The sequence below is a fragment of the Ictalurus furcatus genome, chromosome 6 (genome assembly GCF_023375685.1).
Source record: "Ictalurus furcatus strain D&B chromosome 6, Billie_1.0, whole genome shotgun sequence".
In the NCBI taxonomy this organism is placed as follows: Eukaryota; Metazoa; Chordata; class Actinopteri; order Siluriformes; family Ictaluridae; genus Ictalurus; species Ictalurus furcatus.
Genome location: NC_071260.1, coordinates 12,578,961 through 12,601,736, shown reverse-complemented (window position 1 = coordinate 12,601,736; position 22,776 = coordinate 12,578,961). Strand labels below are relative to the sequence as shown.

The 22,776-nt window shown below is 38.2% G+C and overlaps 2 protein-coding genes across 4 annotated transcripts in view; one reads left to right on the top strand and one right to left on the bottom strand.

Annotated features, from left to right (window-relative positions):
• Positions 1-857: 857 nt before the first annotated feature.
• On the top strand, positions 858-9,974 carry dnajc3a (DnaJ (Hsp40) homolog, subfamily C, member 3a). Its single transcript, XM_053626534.1, has 12 exons — positions 858-1,027; positions 1,466-1,576; positions 1,685-1,809; positions 1,900-1,974; positions 2,827-2,979; positions 3,943-4,124; positions 4,372-4,491; positions 5,999-6,104; positions 6,244-6,364; positions 7,344-7,476; positions 7,576-7,724; positions 9,395-9,974. The coding sequence occupies exons 1-12, from the start codon at positions 946-948 to the stop codon at positions 9,547-9,549; spliced, it is 1,512 nt and encodes a 503-aa protein (XP_053482509.1). The 5' UTR covers positions 858-945; the 3' UTR covers positions 9,550-9,974.
• Positions 9,975-11,192: 1,218 nt separating this feature from the next.
• uggt2 (UDP-glucose glycoprotein glucosyltransferase 2) overlaps positions 11,193-22,776 on the bottom strand; it is a 49,896-nt gene continuing 38,312 nt past the window's right edge. Inside the window, exons 31-41 of one of the 3 annotated variants that reach the window (XM_053626530.1) lie at positions 22,428-22,512; positions 22,105-22,187; positions 21,651-21,674; positions 18,883-18,984; positions 18,706-18,790; positions 17,128-17,310; positions 16,839-16,999; positions 16,588-16,702; positions 16,362-16,478; positions 11,691-11,847; positions 11,193-11,549 (exon numbers count right to left, since the gene is read on the bottom strand). In XM_053626530.1, the coding sequence (XP_053482505.1) occupies positions 11,518-11,549; positions 11,691-11,847; positions 16,362-16,478; positions 16,588-16,702; positions 16,839-16,999; positions 17,128-17,310; positions 18,706-18,790; positions 18,883-18,984; positions 21,651-21,674; positions 22,105-22,187; positions 22,428-22,512 (1,144 nt within the window). In that variant the 3' untranslated portion in view covers positions 11,193-11,517. The remainder of the gene's footprint in view (positions 11,550-11,690; positions 11,848-16,361; positions 16,479-16,587; positions 16,703-16,838; positions 17,000-17,127; positions 17,311-18,705; positions 18,791-18,882; positions 18,985-21,650; positions 21,675-22,104; positions 22,188-22,427; positions 22,513-22,776) is intronic. The other 2 variants (XM_053626531.1, XM_053626533.1) reach the window with 2 other exon arrangements.

Below are 22,776 nucleotides of genomic sequence, written 5' to 3'. Positions count from 1 at the left end.
TACTGCCTGGGATTGGCTCCAGGTTCCCCCGCGACCCTGAAGTATAAGTGGAAAAGAAGATGGATGGATGGATGGATGGATGGATGGATATCACATTACCGACAACATCGTAGAAAAGTGTATTGTGACCTAATTTATCGCAATATCGATAACCAATTTATGGTTGTTGTTGTTTTGTTGTGTTTACATAGTTAATATTAACTAGCCTATATAAACACAACAAAACAACAACAACAACAACCATAAATTGGTGTTCCTTGTTATATATGACTTATATGTAAAGAATTAAATTGCTAAATGCAATAAATATGTATAATAAATAATTGTAATAGTTTATAATAGTTATATCACAGGTCACAGTGACATTGTATTGAAGATTAAGAATATTCTTTAAGGGCCATGAATGAAGGCCTCTGGCAAGAAACTGCTCTTGTGCCTGGTGTACTGGAAGTTCAAATAAAGTGTGTCCAAGATGTGTGTCCAGAAAATATTATGGTCTGGGATGGATTGCCTTCATTGCTTAACTAGTCTCATGTTCAGTGAGAACACATTAAAAAGACCAAATGATTTTCTCATATGCATGCGAGGAAACCATGTCCTGCTCTGTGGTTATCTTCTTTAAACATCATTGTAGCCAAGCTTTCATATTCCTCCACGCCATGAACGCGCACTCTCTCGACTTAATGACACCGTGGCTGGTCTTAGTTGAACCAGCATGAGTAGGTGTGGTTTTGAGCAGTATGAACCAATCAGAGAGACCTGGGCGTGGTCTTGAGCAGAACGAACCAATCGGAGTAACCCACGACCCAATGGACGCTATCGGTCAGGCTGACTTGGCGAGGAGTGCGCGTGGTAACACATTGGAGGAGCAGAGGACGAGAGTAGAGGGTGAAAACCGGGACCTGAGTTTACAAAAAAAAAAAAAATACCCCAAAACATTATATCATGGTAACTATAACACCAGTCGCGTATAAACTAATAAATTACGTACCCTTTGTGCTTGTGCTGCTGGATCTTCGATACGAAGGTAAGAAGGTACTGACTTCATATACTGGATAGATAGTGTGGAAACTGAACTGTCACACAGATGTACAGATTCTGCAGAAATATATTTCATCAGACGTCACTAGTCTTAAGGAGTGAATCTCACAAGTTTCTTCTAGTGCACTAAGTAGTACTCTACATACAGAGCCAAGCTTTTCTATAGACTCTGTAGAGTTGTGACTTGATAATGAGATCTCTCTGTGCTGATGATTATGATAAAGTCCAAGACAATGATGTGTGCTTTGTATTTAAAAAGTGACACAGGGAAATTACAGTGTCCATGACTTTTATCAATAATAATAATAATAATAATAATAATAATTGCAAGCATAGTGAAATGCAATGGTATTATTCTATCCAATCATTTGTCACTGTATTTTTACTTTACTATATCCTTGCCTGAGTTTACTTTTGATTACAGGAGTGCTATGCAGCAGTGACAACAGTGTAGAGAAGCACCTGGAGATGGGGAAGAAGCTCCTGGCTGCTGGACAGCTGGCTGACGCACTTTCCCACTTCCACGCAGCTGTTGGTGAGCTTTTTTCAGAAATTCACCAGCAATCATTTCTTTATTTCTGCAAAATACAAAATAATATTCTGTCTGAATTTTAACCGACCACTTTCTGACATCCGTGTGTAGATGGTGACCCGAAAAACTACTTGGCCTACTACAGAAGAGCCACTGTCTACCTGGCCACGGGCAAGTCTAAATCCGCTTTACCGGATCTAAGCAAAGTCATCGAGCTTAAACCTGATTTCACATCGGTGAGTTTTACTCCACGATAAGACATATGAAAAGAAGATTGACATGCATCGTGTTGAAAAGAGTTGGTGGTAACAGGTGATTTGTCACAGGCAAGACTTCAGAGAGGGAGCCTACTACTGAAACAGGGAAAGCTTGATGAAGCTGAAAGTGATTTCAAAAAAGTGGTAAGTAACTCTTTGATAACTCTTTGACTTGCCTCGAATGCCGATTTTATTTTAAGTCATTAAAGGAAAAATCCACCATGAACGACTTGCATATTGATCTTTATAATTAACAGGTGGCATCCAGGATTCATTTTTTAGTGAAATTCCGAGTTTCTTTCATTGACCTGTTGGTCAGTTTTCACTTTGGTTTCCTGTATTACCCGCAATCAAGTTCGATAACATACTAATATCGGTGCCAGTAAAATTGAGCTCTTGATTGACCTAAAGTGAGCGAAGCAGAAGTGCTTACCTTCTCATCTGTACACTCTGTTCACATTAATTACATCATTAACAAACTTCAGTTTTCATGCTAATACCTCCGTCAAGGCCATTGCATGCATCATCTCACAGATCCCAATAAAACATGATAAACTGATAGCTGTCTGTTATTTGTGCGATAGTGAAAATGATGCCAAATTGCATTTCCATTTTCCTTTTGCTTTGAAATTGCCCTTAAACTTAAGTTAAGTTATCTGACTAGACATGCTTTCAAAGAATCGTGCATTCATCTGTGTGCTTGTTCATACAGTGTACATACGCTTGATTAGGTCTGTTTGGTTTATTTACACAGTTTTTGGATTTGTAGAATTCTGTTCAGTCACACGTTTTGTGGAAAGTGTATCTCAAGCTGTAAATAAAGACTGATATGAGAATTTAAACAAGATTTTAAAAGATCTTGCTGTTCCTTTTGAAAGATGTGATGATCTATAATTCTTCAAACCGAGAGGATACAAACATGATGCTTTCTGTGTATGTTTGTCTATTTATTTATTTATTTATTTATTTATTTATTTATTTCACCGTGTTCTGTAGCTGAAATCAAACCCCAGCAGCAGAGAGGAGCAGGAAGCACAGAGCCAGCTGAAGAAATCGGACGAAATCCAAAGATTGGTGACAGAGGCTCAGAGCAATTTCAAGCGCAAAGACTACAGCTCAGCGGCTGCACTCCTGGACACAGTCATTGAAGTGAGTATTGTCATTGCTCTGTTAATATCATAATTTTACCTAAGATTTATACCAAACGCAACACCCAAACACCCCAGAGTGTATGCAGCAATCTGTTTAATCCTTTGACTCTGTAGAACTTCTGTTCTGTAAATGCCATCAAAATGAACATGAGTCATGTTCAAACTTCAGTTTTAAATACTCATATGTAGAATAGTGACAATAGACCACACTGAATTACCCATTAAAGCTTCACGTGAAAAAACTTCTACAAAAATGAGACAGTTATCCTCAGCCCACACCACCATATCTTACTGTAAGTTTACTGTACATAATGTTACTGTAAATTATGAGATCATAACATCTCAAAAATATGTCTAGATGTGTAAGCTTAAAGACTTTTAGTTTATTCTTTTGTATAAGAAAGACTGGCTGTTTAGTTGAGATGAGTTTAGCCTCAGAATCCTGTTCTTGGCTGACAGGAGTGGAGCCCAAAGTGGTCATTTGAGTTTCACTGTTTCATTGTTCACTGTTGTTATTTTTTTTGTTTAGAGACGAAACATTTTTAAAAGATGTGAAGACCAAAAAGGGATTGTGATGTTGGACCTTAATGTTCTTGGACCTTAATGTGTGTAAAAATGTATAAAAATGTCTCAAGTGGCATTTCAAAATCAATATATTTTCAGCCTTTTCTGTTATGAAAAGAAGTGTTATACAAATGTTTCTAAAATATAGTTGCAACTTGCACACAACTGTTGATATATTGTGTTTTTTTTTTCTTCACTTTATTGTGAACAATACTATTCTTTATCATTGCTATACAGTTAAAGTTCCCATATACTTCTCATGTAGATTCTATTGACTTGGGACTTGACTTAAAGACTCGAGACATGACTCTCGACTCTAGGGTAAAGACTTGACTTGGACTTGCATTTTATTACTTGTGAACATCTCTGATCCCTACTGTGCCTGTGTTTTCCTTAGACGTGTGTGTGGGACGTTTACTCCAGAGAGCTCAGAGCCGAGTGCTTCATTCAGCTGGGCGAGATGGGCAAAGCTATCAGTGACCTTAAAGCAGCATCCAAATTGAAGAACGACAACACGCAGGCTTTCTACCAGCTCAGTACCATCTATTATAACCTGGGAGATCATGAAATGTCCCTCAAGTAAGTTTCTGTGGGATTCACTATCTTTTGCAGCAGGACCATTAACAGTACAAGTACCCCTCATAAGGTGGAATTTAGGCAGATGGTGGTGTGGTGATGTTATCAAGCTTGTAACACGCAAAGCTGGTACTTCTTAAGCCTTAACCTTGATTTAATTTTTGGAGGTCAAGGCAATCATAACTTGCAATTCATGTTCTAGTGAGAGATCCATGCTGTAAATGCTGACACAACGCCTTTCTGTCTACAGTGAAGTGCGTGAGTGTTTGAAACTGGATCCTGACCACAAGCAGTGCTTCAGCCACTATAAGCAGGTAAAGAAGCTCAACAAGCAGATCCTGTCAGCTGAGGAGCTGATCCAACAGCAGAGGTGTGTACTGCATGCAAATTATAAGCACAAAACCAATCATGAAGGGAAAGAGAGTTATAATAATGTGACATATACATCTAAATTCATATCATATCATATAACCCTTGGCCGCTGAAAACTACTCAAACTTCCTACGTCAACCACACACTGTGTTGAACAATGTCAAGCTTTTCTACCCTTTTTCAAAGACCAAGTTAGTAATATCCAGAATTATCTCTTTCTCCAGAAACACCTCTGCTGATTCATGACAATTTTGTTCACGATTTACTCTGCTATAAATCTCAGAATTCATTAATAATGAAAGATTTTAATTCTGTCAGCTCACCCCTGCTCATACTTTCCTTCTCTATGCTTGTGTCTCCATTCATTCTTCTCCTATTGCTCATTTAATGTCATAAGTATGAGTCAGTAAGTATGAAGACAGCCTCAGCCCTTAAAACAGCCATTGTTGCACTTATTCTGAAGAAAACTGGCCATATCACAGTATTGAACCTGCTCTATTGAGAGTGGCCAGTGACCTGCTGTCTGTTGATGCTGATTAGTTAATCTCGTTCTCATTCTTCTTCCCCTTGACTGTACAATAGCTTTTACTCGAAAACATACCGATGACATTTATTTATATGTACAATAAGTGCAAATTCAACCACAGCTTTCAAATGTACAACTATATTCTACATACCCATCATTACAGCTATACTATACGGGTTTTGACAGCATGAATTTCTGACTTAAATCCTGTACTTCTCAGCAAACGTTCTTAGATTAGACATATTGCTACGAGGCCCCAAATCCCAAATATACAGATTGTCTGATTTCTCTGATTTAATTGACATTGATAGTGTGACTCGAGTCTTACATTGCATCACTCACCAAAGCGGCCTTTTATTTTCCCTTCATAACATCTTCATACTATTCTTCCCCCTTTTCTAAATATTAACAATGCTAAGAATTCAAGCCTTCATTACCCTGTCTATCTTCGTATCAATTAGTTTGATGCCGTTTGTCGTGCTGTCAGCTAAAACTGCGAAAATACCCTTCAATACATCTCAAACTACGCAACACAAGCAATCTTCTCATATCCCGCTGTGCCCTATTAGTTATATCTCTTTCTATATTCCATACAACCGATCTTTCTAAGCTTCTACATCCTTATATCTCATCTCACACCCTCAAGTCCTCCAGCAGCACTTGTATTTATTTAATTGTTCTACAATAATTGATATATTGATCATAATTAGCACCGTTAACAATTATGAACTCTAAATGTAAGCACCTGATTAGATGTTAAAATTTTGTGTTGAATCTTTAAGAATTGAACAAAAAAACTAATTTATTTTGTTCATTTTGCGCATTTTTATTTTAACTGCTTTTCCGTATTAAAGAATGTTTGTGTGGTCAGCTTTTTAGGGTAGACTGACTGTATAATAGGCAGGAAAACACTTCCTTCTCATGAATTTTTGCAGTTTGACTATATGGTGATTTTGTTTTCCTTTTTTCTCGGACACAGGTACGGAGAAGCAGTAAGCAAGTACGAGTCAGTTATGAAGACGGAGCCGAACGTGCCACAGTACACTATTCATGCCAAGGAGCGCATATGCCACTGTCTTTCTAAGGTGAGATCATCTCTTCCCTCACTGACCCCCAGATGACTCTGATCACTGATTTTTATTGTACTCTACTCCAGACAATTTTACTAACCTACTAAATCTGTAGTACATTAATATGAAAAAGTATGGATTGGTCTGGCCACAGGATCAGCAAGGTGCTAAAGCAGTCCCAGTGTGCAGCGAAGTCCTGAGCGCAGACCCACAAAATGTGAATGCTCTAAAAGACAGGGCAGAGGCCTACCTCCAAGATGAACAATATGAAAATGGTAAATCTATGCTGTCATTTTCTCAGACATTTAATCCTTGTGTTCTACCCAGCTACTATAATGAATGATGTATATTTACCTCCTTAAACTGTGAAATGTATAGTCCAGGGGTGTCCAATCCGGAAAGGGCCGGTGTGGGTGCAGGTTTTCATTCCAACCAAACAGAAGCAACACCTGAGTCTATTGAAAGCCAAGCTCAACTGATTAAACAGGTGTAATCAGATGTGGTCTTGCTTGATTGGAATGAAAATCTGCACCCACACTGGCCCTTTGCTTGGAGACTGGACACCCCTGGTATAGCCAGTTTAACAACTTCCAGTGTTCGATGTGCTCGATCTAAGATGTTGAGTGATCTTAAACAAATACTTGTGTATATACAGCATAACTCATTTAAAGGTAAGAGGTGCTATTTTGTTGATGCTGCGAGCTCAGCAAGTGACATCAAATCGACATAGCCGTTATGTTGTGGAGAGTGTCTCTAGTTCCCAATTAGGAATTAAGAGTACGTTCATTTTCCTAGTCGGTGGTCGGAAATGACTAGTTATGACCTTTAGTCGAATGTAGAATTAGAGTTTGTTTTGCTGAAAAGTGTCACATTTCACAGGTCCTATAGATTATAGTCATTTTGCTGTTGATCAAACTCAAAATTGATATAACTAACAGTTACAAATAGAGCCTCAAAACATGTGCAACTGTAGCTGTTTATGTTTTACGACCAATATTGCATTTGTGTATATGCACCTGACGGTCCATTTTAGTTTGCCATTTGCTATCTGTAGATTTCCCCTGAGCTCCCTCCCCATAGAGCGTCTAGTTTCTAATCATCCCTAATCAAGCACAGCTTCATACGAGCCTTGATTAGCTGAATCAACTGCCTTAGATTGCCTAGCCTAAATTAGAGCTGGGACTGATCCCCTGAATCAGAGTTCATCATACCTGTTTTATAGAATGATTTCCTAATGATATCGCATCTATGCAGCCATTAAGGACTTTGAAAGTGCTAAGGAGTACAGCGAGAATGACCGTCAGATAAAGGAGGGACTGGAGAGAGCACAGCGCCTCCTCAAGCAGTCCCAGAAGAAAGACTACTACAAGATCCTGGGGGTCAAGAGGTGAAATCTGTCATCAGCTACCCTTTGGCTTCTTAGGTTGATATTGAAGTGTGTCGTGTTTTAATGTGTTCTAAACGGCTGGGCTTTTGTGACTCCTAGGACAGCCCAGAAGAAGGAGATCATTAAAGCCTACAGGAAGTTGGCACAGCAGTGGCACCCAGACAACTTCCAGGATCCTGAAGAGAAGAAAAAGGCTGAGAAGAAGTTCATAGACATCGCACAGGCCAAGGAAGTGCTCACTGATCCAGGTAAACCCTCAATCAGCCGGCCTGTTTGTGGATATCGTGTTTCCATGGGCTTTAGTTTTGCCTGCTAATATAAAAATATATTATATAAAAATACCAAGCTAAGCTGTTGTTTTGATGAAGGTTTTTGTGTCCCATGCTTGAATAGATTTACATAGATGACGAATACAGTATATAAGTATGTAAGCAGATAAAGAAGGAAGAATCAGACTGGAATTCAGATCAGATTAACAGGAATTATGGGTGCGACTTGATTAGTTGGGATGTTGAACACAGAGTGTGAAATGTTTTTGATCTTTTGCTAATACAGAGGTGCCAAAATAACTAACAAAGAGATATAAACATGTATTTTGGTGGAAAGGATGGCTCGGCTCCATGCTTACAGCATAAATGATTAAATGTATTGGTTGAACTGATATTTAACTGTAATCTGCAGAAATGTTATTATAGCATACAGTAATTACAAAGTTAACGTAAGTGTATGTCAGGTCTGCATGTATCAGTATTTTTAGAACAATTATGAACTCTAATTGCAAGCACCTGCATAAGCATATTAACATTTTGTGCTGAATCTTTAAAAAAGTTGAAAACATTTAGACCATGTGATACTGCATGCGTGAAGGCTTACTGGTGATTATGTTTTCCTAACACCTCCAGGGTTAGGAGTTCGATTCTCGCCTCTGCCCTGTGTGCACAGTGTTTGCATTTTCTCATCGTGCTTTGGGGGTTTCCTTTGGGTACTCCGGTTTCCTCCCCCAGTCCAGAGAAATGTGCTGTAACCTGATTGGCATCTCTGAATTGTCTGTAGTGTGTGAGTGTGTGTGCAATTGCGCACTGCGTTGGTTTGGCATCCCAGCCTTGTACCCGGAGTCCCCGGGATAGACTCTAGGCTCCCCGCGACCCTGTGTAGGATAAGGGGTACAGAGAATGGACGGATGGCTGATTCTGACCTTAATAAAAGATATTGACTGTTGATTAACACATTTTTGTTTGTATATCTGTAAAATTAATTTTCCTTTCATTTTAGTAATTAAAAAGAAAATAATCAACAAACTCAACTTATGTTCCCTAAATAGGAACACTCAAGAGAGATTTTATATTATATATAAGAAAAAGAAATGTATAAAGTATAGCCTACAATACTGAAAAGAAAATTGAATGGTGGGTCACTGCAAATCCTATACTTTTATTATTATACTGACATTGCAGAATTTCTAGATCAACAGCAATCATTTTGCATACAAGTTTCAATTTCCAGAGGTCCAGACGGACTTTAATTTTTTTGGGCAGCATGTAGACTGAATGTCAAGGTGCATGGATCAGCAGTATATTAGATTTGATGTAATGCTATTGTTTTTCCCCCAGATAGAACGGTTAAAAAAAATAAATCGAAACTTCAAGTCACACCTGGTTTGGTGTGACGGTTATAAATAATTAACCTCTTGCAGAAGTGAATGCGTCTTTCATGTACCGCATTATTTGCGAATTGGTGAATTTTATTCTTGTTTGTCTTGAGCACTGATTTAATTGAAATAGCAGAAAAGCAGTTTTCAGGTGTCTCCTATATCACTGTAAAAGGGGAAAAACTGTAGATATTGGCACCTCTGGTAATATAAAACACGAGTCTCGAAATATGCTGGTATATCTGACACCTTTTCTCTGTTCTTGTGCAGAAATGAGGAGTTCATTTGACCAGGGTGAAGACCCCCTGGACCCTGAGAGCAAGCAAGGAGGAGGCCATCACCATTTCCACGGGGCCTGGGAGAGTTTCCAGGGCTTTAACCCTTTTGGCTCTGGACCGTTCAACTTTAAATTCAACTTTAACTGAGATCATCTAGGAGGACATCAGCCTGATCCGAATATATACCATCAGGCATCCAGCGAGAAGTGCAACCTGCTGAACCTATTTGACACTAACTGCCATAGATGTGGCTACAGAAGCCACTGTGGCATTAAGACGCATCCCATGCTGTTGAATATTCTCAGACTTTCTAAGCTGGCCTAAGTGGTATTACATAAAGCAATTATTTTTTTCTTCAGGGAACATCAGAGTGTGGGGGTTTATTCCCAAGGAACCAACTATCCTAAAACTATTGTGTGTGTCTGTCTGTGTGTGTGTGTGTGTGTGTGTGTGTGTGTGTGTGTGTGTGTGTATGTATATATAGGAGACTGCACTATTTTTCTATCAATTAAATAATGCTGCATTGTAAATACAAAAATAAAGATGTCATTACGTATTTAATTAACAAGAAACGGTCATTATTCTCTGATTTCGCTGTTGTAGTGCAAATCACTATCTGATGATTCCTTTAGTTGAACTTTCCATTTTGTATTTTGTTTAGCACTTACAGTGTCACAAAGCAGCTTGACAGAAATCCAGATGTAAATTTAGATTCCTATCGAGCAAGCTGGAGGTGGCAGAGGTCAGGAAAAACTACCCGAGACAGCATGAAGAAGAAACCTAAGAGAGGAAGCAAACTCAAAAAGGTCCTCTTGACACTGGATAGTGGGATTACAAATCATTACCAGTATGCAGATGTAGTAGAGGAATGAGGATGAGTACAGCAGCAGTTCTTAGCAAGTACAAATCTGCAGTATCCATTATCCAGTGCTTTCAGGTTTCTAGCTTATTGTGAAATCAGACTACTGATTATACCTGGCTCTTGAAGCTAGCCCTTTGTGCACAAAAATGTAAATAATAAAGAGTAGGTAGTTCTTGAACAGGTAGCATCACTATCATCAGTGAGAGCAGATTAACATCTGTACACCTTTATGCAGTAACATAACTCCAGACATAGCAGATGACCACTGATGAATGATAAACATTTTATTCCTGAGAAAATCCACATCCTTCCACTTCCAAGCTTAATAACAAAAAACCACACAAAAAACCCACAGCTCCGCATGAATGTAACATCAGAGCGATCAGGGAGTGTCACAAACACAGCATGGCTTTTTCACTTTAAAGAGCTTGAAATCAAATGGAAACACAGGAATAATTCATGTTGTGGATAAATAAATTGTACATCTTGTGCATGTGTTGGGGTTACTTTTACAAACGTCCCCCCACTCTCAGACAGCCCAAAAATATTCAAGTCATATTGTAATGATTTTCGATTTCCTCTTCACGGTAATGGAGGAATAACAAGTTACACATGATGCAAAAATCATGTGCAACTTGATTAATAGTAACATTCCACTTAAACCTCCCCTTTTGTGTAAACATTTAACAGTAATGCAACAGATGAACTCATCGTGAGCTTATAGTGTTGAATGAATCAAGAATTTATCGTAAGAAATTACTGAGGAATGTACAGACGCATTTTCCCTAGATACTCATCAGTGCATTTTTCCGAAACTGACCATAAGATGGCAACAAAACACAATCCTTAACCTTTCCTTCCTAAGAGACTTGGCATTATTCTATGTGCAGCAGAACAGACATAACACAAAGCAAAAAGGTTAAATATACACAGTTTGATCATTTTTTAATATTACTGGTTCACAACAGACAAGGTGTTCTGGCTTATTGACCTACAGCTCGGTTACAAAAGGATTCCTCTTACATGTTCTGATAGAAAGTGTGACCTATTGTACCTTTAAAATATAGACTTCAGCCAACAAGATTCATAAATAGAAAACTGAAATGTTTTTAAAATGTGTCTTTTCTTCCTCTTCTGCAGAGTTCGGGGCCAGTGTAATACGTCCTGGTTCAGTTTGTGGATCTCTCTGTGCACTTGTAGAGCTATACAAGAGGGTTTTCGTTGCCAACGTCCCTCTCTCCTTTCAAAAGGTGCTAAAGTTCATCACGACGGCTGCCTGTAGAAACTGACAAATCACACTTCTGAAAATAGCTGCAATGTTAGCATGATACATGGGGACACATTTTGAAAAGTAACGTGCTGCTAAATACATATGAAACCTACAGCATTTTAGTCATGAAAGGAGGAGACATTAGATCTGGCTCACCTGTATGCTGTGTCTGTGAGGCAGACGACTTTCTGCTCTCTTTCTGACCTTTGACCTGCTTCAGGAGCTGCTTGATCTCACTGTCGTATCGGGACCACTCGGGCACAATCCGTATGGCGGCACTCAGCTTCGGCTCTTTGGTCTTTGGATTATTACACTGCAGAGACATGCCAGACCGAGCAGTTTCATCAGGCACAGCACAAAAACTCAATAATGCCAGCTACAGAGAGGGCATATAGAGCCTTCTTTAATATCCTGGCTGGAGAAAAACTATTTTACCTTGTGTTTTGGCCATGTGCTGAAATTGTGCTTATGACATTTGGAGCAATGGGTCATACAAAGTTAAACTAGCGATTTAGAGCCAAGCAAACAAAGCTTGTTCAAGTATAAAACACTACTAGACCAGTGGTTCATTTATCAAAGTGTGCATACACGTTCTAAACGTGTGCATAAAAAGCGCCAGTACACACATGAAAATTGGTATTTATCGCACGCGAGTATGCACAGCTGTATGCAATGGCCATTGATAAATCCCCTGCATTCTAAATTTGTGCGCTTGTGCACGGCCACACTCATTTACATAAAGAAACACCCCCAAGCTACCATATATGGTAAACAACTTGCCTTTAAAAAGCCAAGCAATCGGCTGCTCATGCCACTGTTCGTTATGGAAGGCATGGAGCATTACAAAAGGTCTAAGATAGTGAAGTAGAGATACAGATGCACAAAGTAGAGCAAACCAATTCGATACTTTTCTGAGTGGTTTGTGTAATAAATAAATAAATAAATACGATTTTTAAGGAGTTTATGACTGTGTGTGGGTACACATTACCGTGAAATTTCTACGTTTTTTGCCTCTTTATTTGCTGCCGGTTTTGGAAATGCAACGTATTGTGGCCTGAGCCTTTATAAGAATGACACATGTAAGGTGCGTCATTATTCAACTTGTAGCTGGTCGGAAAATGCCAATTTATGAAACGTGCCTGTGGCTAAAACCTCTCAAAGGGCATTGTGAAAAACAAAAATCATCTTTGGTCGGGACCAGTTTAATACGAACCGCTCATCATGGTACACTTAGCATAGAGTTTACCTTGTTTTGAGCACCGAAATCATAATTACTACAGTATTACCACAATATTATGCTGATTTGATACATACAGTCCCCTCCGAAACTATTGGAACGGCAAAGCCAATTCATTTATTCGTGCTATACAACAAAGACGTTTGGGTTTGAGATCATTTTTAGATTTATGCATTTTTTGAACTAAATTTTTAAGCGAGCAAAAGTATAAGAACAGATAAGCCTTGAAGCAAATTACAGTAAATAACAATTTGTGGCTGCATATCTCTTGCTTGCAGTAACTGCATTCATTGCCATCACCAAATTATTGGTTTCTTCTTCTGTGATGCTTTCCCAAGCTTTTACCACAGCTTCTTTTGTTTGTTGTTTCTTTCGGGGGAGGTTTCTCCCATCAGTCTCCTCTTCAGGAGGTAAATGCTGCTCTATTGGGTTAAGGTCTAGTGATTGACTTGGCCAGACTAAAACCTTCCACTTTTCCACCCTGATAAAGTCTTTATTGAGTTGGCAGTGTTTTGGATCATTGTCTTTCTGTATGATAAATATCCCCCCGATTAATTTGGATGTATTTCTCTATAAATTGGTAGACAAAATGTTCCAGTAAACTTCTGAATTCATTCTTCTTCTAACATCGTGTGTTAAATCATCAATAAATGATAAAGGTAATCTAAATCAATAAAGATTAGTGAGCCTGTTCCAGAAGCAGCCATGCAAGCCCAAGCCATGACACTACCTCCACCATGTTTCACAGTTGAACTTGTATGTTTCTGATGAGCAGATCCTTTATTTATAGAAAATTTGGCCTTTCTATCACTTTGGTAAAGGTAAATCTTGGTTCCAGAAGGTTTGTGGCTCATTTCTTTCTTTCTTTTTTTTTTTGCAAATTCCATTCTGGCTTTCCGATTCTTAATGCTGATGAGTGGTTTGCATCTTGGTATGGCCTTTGAATGGTGGATTCAAAGAAGACATGGCACACCTGGCCTGTGGAAGTTGTTGTTGATGTAACTGACTGTTGTTTTGGGGGGTTTTCTTCACAGCTCTCATAATGTTTCTGTCATCAGCTGCTGTTGTTTTTATTAGCTGAACGGTTTGGTGTCTGTTGCTTAATACACCAGTGGTTTCTTACTTGTACAGGACATTCCAAATTGTTTTATTGTCTTTGTTCACTTCTGTTCCTTGGATCATAATGTTCTGTCCTTGCCCATGTTTTTCTTCTTGGACATATGTGCACATACACATCAAAAAAGTCTAAAAAATCTGCTGTACCCAACTTTTGTTTAGACTATAGAGTGTTCAAGTTGTCTTTGTGAATGCAATAAACTGTCTCTTTTTATTATAACCTGGCTCTTGGTCTCCTGATTCTTCAGTCATCTTACTTCTAATAAAAAAAACATCAATAGATGGTCATCCAGAAAGATTTATACCATCAGCTTTTACACGTTTTTAAACCACTAGGGTTTCCTAATGTGCAGAATCTAAACTTATATTGATAAATCACATTCTATCCAATGAAACGTGCATATGCACGGTTCACTTACAAAATTGTGTGTATGCACAGTTGCTAAATGACAACCTAGGAAATTTAAGATTTTATTTATTGTTTTACTATTCGTTTAAAAAATTTTTAAAAATAAAATAAAATATGATGGTCAGTGTCATTTGAAATACAGTCAGACTAAAATAAAATAAACTGGTCTAAGCCTCAGGAAATAAGTGCTAATCTTTAGACTCCAGCTCTCTAATAAAAGCATGCATCATGGGAGGTGGGAGTGTAAATGAGACTGCTATTCTCGTCAGTGTGCGTGTGTGCATGCAGCTCAGATTGCGGGAGTGAGGATATCTGGCCCTTAATTAATTCAGCTCCTTCCCGCCTGATCAGTTCGAAGACATTAAAAGGCTCTGCATACGTGCATGAATTATCCTGATGTGTACTGAAGAGCTATAAGAGCTGAACCGAGTTGAACAGGCAAAGTCTGCAGCCTTAGAAAACATCAGTAAAACCCTGTTTCTATTAGCAGCAACACAGACTTTCAGTTTCCTGAAAAAGGCTTTGGATTATACACAAGTCCTTCAGTCAATGCTTCTAAGAAAATGTTTGTTTAAAATAAATAAATAAATAAATATAAAAAAAGCTCAAACTCATACCTGACCAATATTAACTAGTACATCTGTATGCAAAATATGCAGACCAAAGCTATCTGGATGCTGAACAGCAATCTGAAATGTAATTAAAATTCTGAAGAAAACTAAATCTGAATTTTAATCAATTCTACTTTCACGGCCATTTATTTTCCTTCATATTAAAAAATTGCTCGGCCACTATCTATACTCGGCTTGGGGGGTGGTGTGCTAAATTAAAATAGACCTTCCTAATTATCGGTCACAGCCATTATCAACAAAAAAAAAGTGAGAAAAAAGCTGCTAAGAGTCTGATTTTAAAATGAGCTCTAATGCAATAGGTTCCGCAAGTTGTAATTAAAGTATAATAAAAGCTCTCAAACTAGGAATAGAAACAAAATCACTTCCAAGTATGTAAGAAGACAAGTATGCACTTAGTTATATCATTTCGTATAAAGTTTTACTGTAGTAAAACTTTGCAGTGACAGAACCTGGTATAGATCGTTCATGCTCATAAACAGTGCGGTGTTGTAGCGGCGTGGAGGAGAACAGCTTTACATCAGCAACATGGGAGCATGATCAGTAAATATATAAACTTCCGCAGGATCACTTTTGGCATGAAATTGTTACAGCTCCGGTTTGCTGTCACTAGTGACCAAGGGAAGAAAATCATATTCAAATTCAGATTCTTTGGGGTCTTCCACATACGTAGTGTTAAAGTGAAACCGGTTGCTTTTTCCCAGCGAGAACACAGCCATTACAATCAGGAATGGACCAAAATCGAAGAACATCCAAGGACAAAGTACAGAGCTACAGAAATGCAATGTGTTCTGGATTGTTTATTTAATTTTTTTTAACAATGAGAAGATATATGCTGGATGTGATGCACAAAATTATTTACTTATATAATTATTTATTTTGAGCCGGCTCTGTGTTCGCTGTGCTTGGGTGACTTTATATCCACACATTTATGCAGAAAAGGTTTGTTTACCCTTCCCCATTGCCGTATTTCTGATCAATAAAAAAAAAAAAAGTCTTACGAGTACGTTTTTGACCGTACATGCCCTGCAGCCAAAGATTTTTTGGGGGGTGAAAGTGAAAATTTGTTTTTGTGAAGTGAAACCAAACCAAATAGCAAACAAACCAACAGCAATTGGTGGACTAATTGGTGTGAAAGCATTTCTAATTCATTCAGCTTCTAGAAGCATTTATATTTAATATACAAGTTAGTTATCTTTAGTGTTTAAAAACTCCTTAACGTTTGTCCATATTGTAACCGAGGAAGAATCGAATTTTTTAATCCAATGATTTATACACACAAAAAGGAGCGCAGCGTTTAAAGCACAGTAAGACTGGAAATAGTGTAATACTGCCATTCTGTGATTCTTTTACACTGGAAGTGTAACCAGCTGGAAAGCCACAGTGAATGTTTAACATGCACTACACATTAAAAAGGCTGTTACAGGTGTACATACCAGGTCAATTGTCTTAGCGCTGGCCTTGGAGACGTCATCACACCAAGTTTCACACCACAGCCAGTCTTGAGGTAATGACTTAATCGCCACTTGATGGATCATGTTGTTAGGCAGGTCCTTTCATGAGAATTATGGGAAGAGAAATAACACAAACACATACCATTTCATGTACTGAAACGTGAAACGGTCAAGAATGCATTTAGAGCTTAATGTTTAATATTAAGACCTGGTCCAGATTGGAAAGGCTGTTTGGATCTTGGCTTAAAGCTTGGTACTGCCCTCGAAGACGATCTCCTGCTGCAATCTTCCTGAACTTCTTTAGGTCCACCACATATAGTGCACTGGAGTGTGACAGTTTTCACAAAAGCATGTTAACCAACATTAACAGATTAATATGACATGATTATTTCAAAAGGTACCGCCATTAACAGTAGACTAATGATGATGGTACAGTGATTTAAAATCGGTTTTCTCGACCTGATGTGGTATTTCCTGTGACCCAGATGGGATGCCCAGTAACCAGTCTTCCAGAAACGGTAGCCGTCCATTTCACGGCGACTGTCACAGAATGGTGTATATCCATAGGGGGCTCCCTCCAGGTCCAAGTCCCTCAGTTCTTTCAGATCTGCCCTGACGATCTGAATAATAGAAAGATTTTGTTCAGTCTTAATGACTCTAAGCATGCAAATATTCAGACAAAGGGGATATGATGCAGAAAGCACATGCAGATCTAGGTTAATTTAATCTTGAGTGAATTTAGACTTACCTGATCAGCGTCCACAAAGATGATCTTATCCACTGCTAGAGGGAAGAGAACATCCAGGAAAAGGATCTTGTAACCCCAGATGATACGCTGCTTCTCTGTCTGCTGATGCAACCAACGCGGCCACTTATACTGCACCAGTTCATACTGGAAACCATAGGCTTCGGCCATGTGGGGAATGGACTCCTACACACACACACACCCACACCATTACAGTGATGAGGGGTAAAAAATAGGTCCAAATATTGTCTCCTAGCAACACATTTCACATAATGTTAAATACTTCATCATATGCAACTGTTGATTTAGTGTCAAAACCTTATGAAATGTGGGCCTATTTTCCTATGTGAACTGTGGACAATCAGTATTTACTGTTGTTCAGGTATTACATGGTTGAAGTAGCTTTTTTTTCCAGTTTATTTTTTTAAATAAAGGTGATTGTAAATAAATATGATTCTTTATATAAGAAAAACAGATGTTTTTAAAATATTGGAGCTACTATTATATATATATATATATATATATATATATATATATATATATATATATATATATATATATATATATGACACCTGCACATCTTTTAACACACGCTACAAAAAACAAAAAAAAACAAAAAACTGAGCAGCAAACCAGAGCAAATGTTTCCTATTAATTATATTTTCATACAATTCTAAAAATTATATATAATTTTATATATATTGTTATTAATCACACACACACCACCACTTTATTAGGAACACCTGTACACTTATGCAGCTATCTAATCAGCAAATCATATGGCAGCAGTGCAGTGCAATATCATGCAGATGCAGGTCAAGAGCTTCAGGTAATGTTCACATCAAACACCAGAACAAAGAAAAAGTCTCATCTCTGTGATGTTGACTGTGATGTTGGTACCAGATGGGCTGGTTTGAGTATTTCAGAAACTGCTCATTTCCTGGGGATTTCACACACAACAGTCTCTAGAGTTTACACAGAATGGTGTGAAAAACAAAAAACTCTGAGTGAGTGACAGTTCTGTGGGTGGAAACTCCTTGTTGATGTGAGAGGTCAGAGGAAAATGGCCAAATTGGTTTGAGCTGCCAGGAAGGGTATAGTAACTCATATGATCACTATTTACAACTGTGGTGAGCAGAAAAGCATTTCAGCATGCACAAAACATCGAAGCTTGAGGTGGATGAGCAACAACAGCAGAAGACCATATCGGGTTCCACTCCTATCAGCAAAGAACAGGAATCTGAGGCTATCATGGGCACAGACCCAAACAGTTGAAGACCATTGAAGAGTAGAAAAAAAGGTCACCTGGTCAGTTTCCAGTCTTCAACGGTCTAGTTTCAGTCCTAAGTATAGAGTCACTGGCTTGCACTGCCAGTTCCTGTAACTGTATGAACTACAAACATGCCTTTTCTATTGTCTGTGTCACACATGGATCAGTTGATCATCATCCAAAAAAAATGTGGGTGTGTGTTATTTAAAAGTTATAAAATCACATCATATCTGAGCGATCAACGAATCAGAATTTAGCAATGAAGCATGTTTGGACATACGCAAGTTTAATGCGCACACAGAGATTTTTACCTTAAAAGATGGAGAGAGGTAGTTTTTCAGGAACCAAAACTTGACAGGGGTTTTAGTGTGTTGGAGGACAGACAGCATCATTATTCTGAAAAACACAAAAGTACAGGATGAAGGAAGGTGATAGATAAAAGCCAATCAGTGGTATGTACATGTGTGTGTGTGTGTGTGTGTGTGTACCTCAAGAAGCGCTCATACAGATGTCCAGATGCCACTGAAAAGATGTTGAGCACATCCTCCTTCTTTGTATCCCCTTCCTCTACACTGGAACCACCTGTTAAACTGCAAAACACACACATACACACAATGGAAGTGTCATGTAAATGGCAATCACAGAATTCATCAGAATCGATGAGCCCTGTGAGTGTTGAATGAGGTTTAGGTGTTCTGTAGGTGCTTTATTGATTCACCACTCAGACACACTTAACCTTGAGCGTCTGAATAGACTTTAGCACTGACGTTGGCTATGGAGAGCTGAGGCAATAAAACAAACAAACAAACAAACAAAAAAAGCATGCACAAATGCATGTCTAGCAAACAATAGTTGCGCACTTGTGTACAAGAAGCCTTCTTTTTATATGCTCTGTGATTTTCCACAGCAGATATTAAACCACCATCTGATTTGGTGAACTGACTCGGCCCGGACACCAAGGATCTGCTCAAGAGCATTCGGTCCTCCGTAAGGAAAGAAGTTGAAAAGAAAGCTTTTGGGTGGCTGAGAGTAGCACTACGCTGCTTCAGGCCATGAGAACATGCTGCATTATGGACAAGTGAGCACTGGAAACACACTGAATCATCATTACAATTGTGTACGTTCAAATACTACTGAGGGCTTAATAAAAACGTAACATTCATTAAAATACAAAGAAACAACCCAAAAAACTGTGTTCTGGTCACTGCGACATGAACACTCACTGTTTCTCAGGGAGGTCCTGGACAGGCTCTCTCCCTCCACGGCTGCCATAATACGAAATTAAAGCTACTGAATTCAATTCTGCAAGAAATATCATGACTAATCTGAGCAGAATGAAGGACACAGAGAGTTCCCAAGATATTGAGGTGTAACACATCACAGTATTACATCATTATAAGTCTCTTGCACTTAAACCCTCAAAACACAAATAATAGATACATTTTTAATCATTTCTAAAGTTAGATATGAGTAAAGTAATTCTTGCATGGCAGTTTTCCCTCAGAGCATAGAGTGATGGACTTGTGACAGGAAATGATATTGAGTGGGGTGTTACAGCAAAAAATGATAGTACAGGAAAAATCATTTTGAAAAAGTAAGCAACGCGTGTATGCATTGTTGTAGTTTTTATTACTACTTCTACTTATTTATTATTATTATTATTATTATTATTATTATTATTATTATTATTATTATAAAATATATAATTATTATAAAATATGGGGGCTCTTTTATCAATGATGCAAATGCACAAATCTTTTAATGCGAAAATGCAAAGTGTGGGATTTATCAAAACTAACCTTGCATGGAATTCATCTTACATAATAAACCATCTAGCATAATAATTCTAAATAATGCATTGGCTCAGGGCAGCTGAGGAACGCATTCACTAAGGACAGCTTTTATTCAGTCATGCCTGCTTTATTAATCATGAAATAGCTATTACTGCATTTTGCGGAAAAATAAATCTGTTAAATAGAAACAAGTTGAAGGTCCTCACTTTGTTGGAGGATGTCACACGTTGTGCCATTTGTAAAGAGTGAGTTTTCCAGACAGATTTGTTTGCTGAAAACTCTAAGTGGCTGATCAGCAGATGCAGATACCCGTAAATCAAGGGATAAAGTGTGAGAGGGAAATGAAGCACAAATGGGATATCTGTGCTCGTCCAAGTCCTTTCAACAACAGACTTTTTGGCTAGAGTCACGTTTTATGGCGAGATTGGGGATTATACCAGGTATTTCCCAGACATCACTGAGAAACAATAGACTGTATTCTGAATGAACAATATTCAAAATGGCTCTGGGTTACTGATCAGGAGGTCAGGAGTTCAAGCCCCAGCATTGCCACTACCACTGTTGGGCCCTTTGGCAAGGCCCTTAACCCTCAATTGCTCAGTTGTATAAATGAAAGATATGCAAGTTGCTCTGGATAAGGGCTTCTGCCAAAATGCCATAAATGTGTCTCAATTGTACTATAAAAAATTGTATCTTTTAGGCAAATCAAATAATTTTTCTTTACCAGACAATTTTTTCTTAATTTGTGCCTGTGCACAGTAGTCATTCGTGGCTTAAATCAAAGACAGCACTTCGCCCTTCAAATTCACTTTGTGAATTCAAACCATAGGTTTTCTGTAAATGACCAACTCGGTAAACTTGTTTAAAATGATGGTTACATACAGCAGATGATTATTTGTAGGGACGTATTAAATATCTATTTAAAAATTTTTTGAACACCTGCATGTGTGCGAACATGAAGGGTGAAGAGCAGGACCAGACACATGAAACATCAAAGACTTAATTCAATCCTACGCCACCGAAATATTTCCAGCCCTTCACCAGAAAAGTGACTCCGTGTTGAAAAAAGTCGAATGGTGGATGAATTAGTGCAGCATTTAAAATGGTCTTGTTCTTGTTCATTCTGAACAAGTGGAAGATGGGAGGAAAACTAGTGAACTACAAAAAAACTATACATTCAGCAGAATTACTATGAACATATAAACTAGTTGAATAAGCACTTATTAGTGCCTGTTAAGATTAATATTAAAATGAATGCTACTCGTTAGTAAACGGCTGGTGCTGGAGATCCTGCTTCCTGTCATCTAAGTAGACACCTAAGTAAAATTGCAACCTTCATTTATTCTGTCAGTTCTGTAATTTCCTCTCTGAACTAACTGTAGATACAAAGATGAACCCAAACGCCAAGGTGTTAGAAGTAGATGAGAGGGTAGATTATAGATTTAAAAGTTTTGGCTCCCTACCTTTTCTCCAAAGTACTCCACACACTTGACACAGACAGCAGTGAAGAGACAGATTACAAAAATTAACACAGCGGTTCATTGAAATGAACATGTAAACACATACATGTGCGCGCACACACACACACACACACACACACACACACACACACACACACACACACACACACACACACACGCGCATACTCTTTGGGATACTACAGTGGAAAATGTCTGTGACGCACACTTCGGCAGAAATAAGAAATAAATAAAAAAATAAACCTCTCAAAAACCCACCATCAGTGCACAGAAAAATAAACACGTTAAAAAGCTTTCTCTCATTCATGTCTCTAGTCTAGACTGTCTATAAAACTATATCAAGTCAAACACACCCTTCACTCCACTGGGTGAAATTGCCAAATACACAATAAACTCATCTTGACCATACACCTGCAAACTCGATATACGCTTGACGTACCTCGTGATCGAGTCCCACAGGCCTTTGCTTTCTGTCGATTCACTCAGAAGATCTTCATCGATTTTCTCTGGCTTTTTCTGAACCTACATGCCATAGACAGACAATTTATGAACAGTATGAAATGTTTATGTGTATGTAGGCTTTAAAGACATAAATGTCAGTGTACTGTTAATTTCCTGATTATTAACATGCAGTAAACTTTGAGGGGGAAACCCCCCCGCACAAAAACAGCAATCATGCAGCAATCATATGTCAGTAGTCTGATTCACATAAGATTCTAGTGCTGCATAAATCAGTATGTCACACCATGCATGAACACTCACTCGGACTTTGATGATCTTGCTGTGAAAGCTGTTGAGCATCACTATAACATCTCCAGCATCTGCAGGTGAGTCTGTTCCATCGTGCCTAGACATAACGGGATGAAAAAAAATCCTGCATTACTGACAGTAAAAGAACGCCTGCACAACAGAGCAACTATATACAGTACTGTGCAAAAGTCTTTTGCAAAGAAATGCTGCAGAGCAAAGATGCCTTCAAAAATAATGAAATGAAATGTTTCTATATTAATAAAAATACTATACAGAGCAGTAAACAATAATGACAAAAGTAAGAGTAATTTATGTCTGAAAAGTGTTTCTTACATAATATGGTGCTTTCTTTACTGACATA

Coding starts and splice junctions, on each gene's coding strand:
- dnajc3a (XM_053626534.1), top strand. CDS start 946: ATGGTAACTATAACACCAGTCGCGTATAAACTAATAAATTACGTACCC. Junction 1,028..1,465: donor GCTGGATCTTCGATACGAAG/GTAAGAAGGTAC, acceptor TTTTGATTACAG/GAGTGCTATGCAGCAGTGAC. Junction 4,492..5,998: donor GAGCTGATCCAACAGCAGAG/GTGTGTACTGCA, acceptor TCTCGGACACAG/GTACGGAGAAGCAGTAAGCA.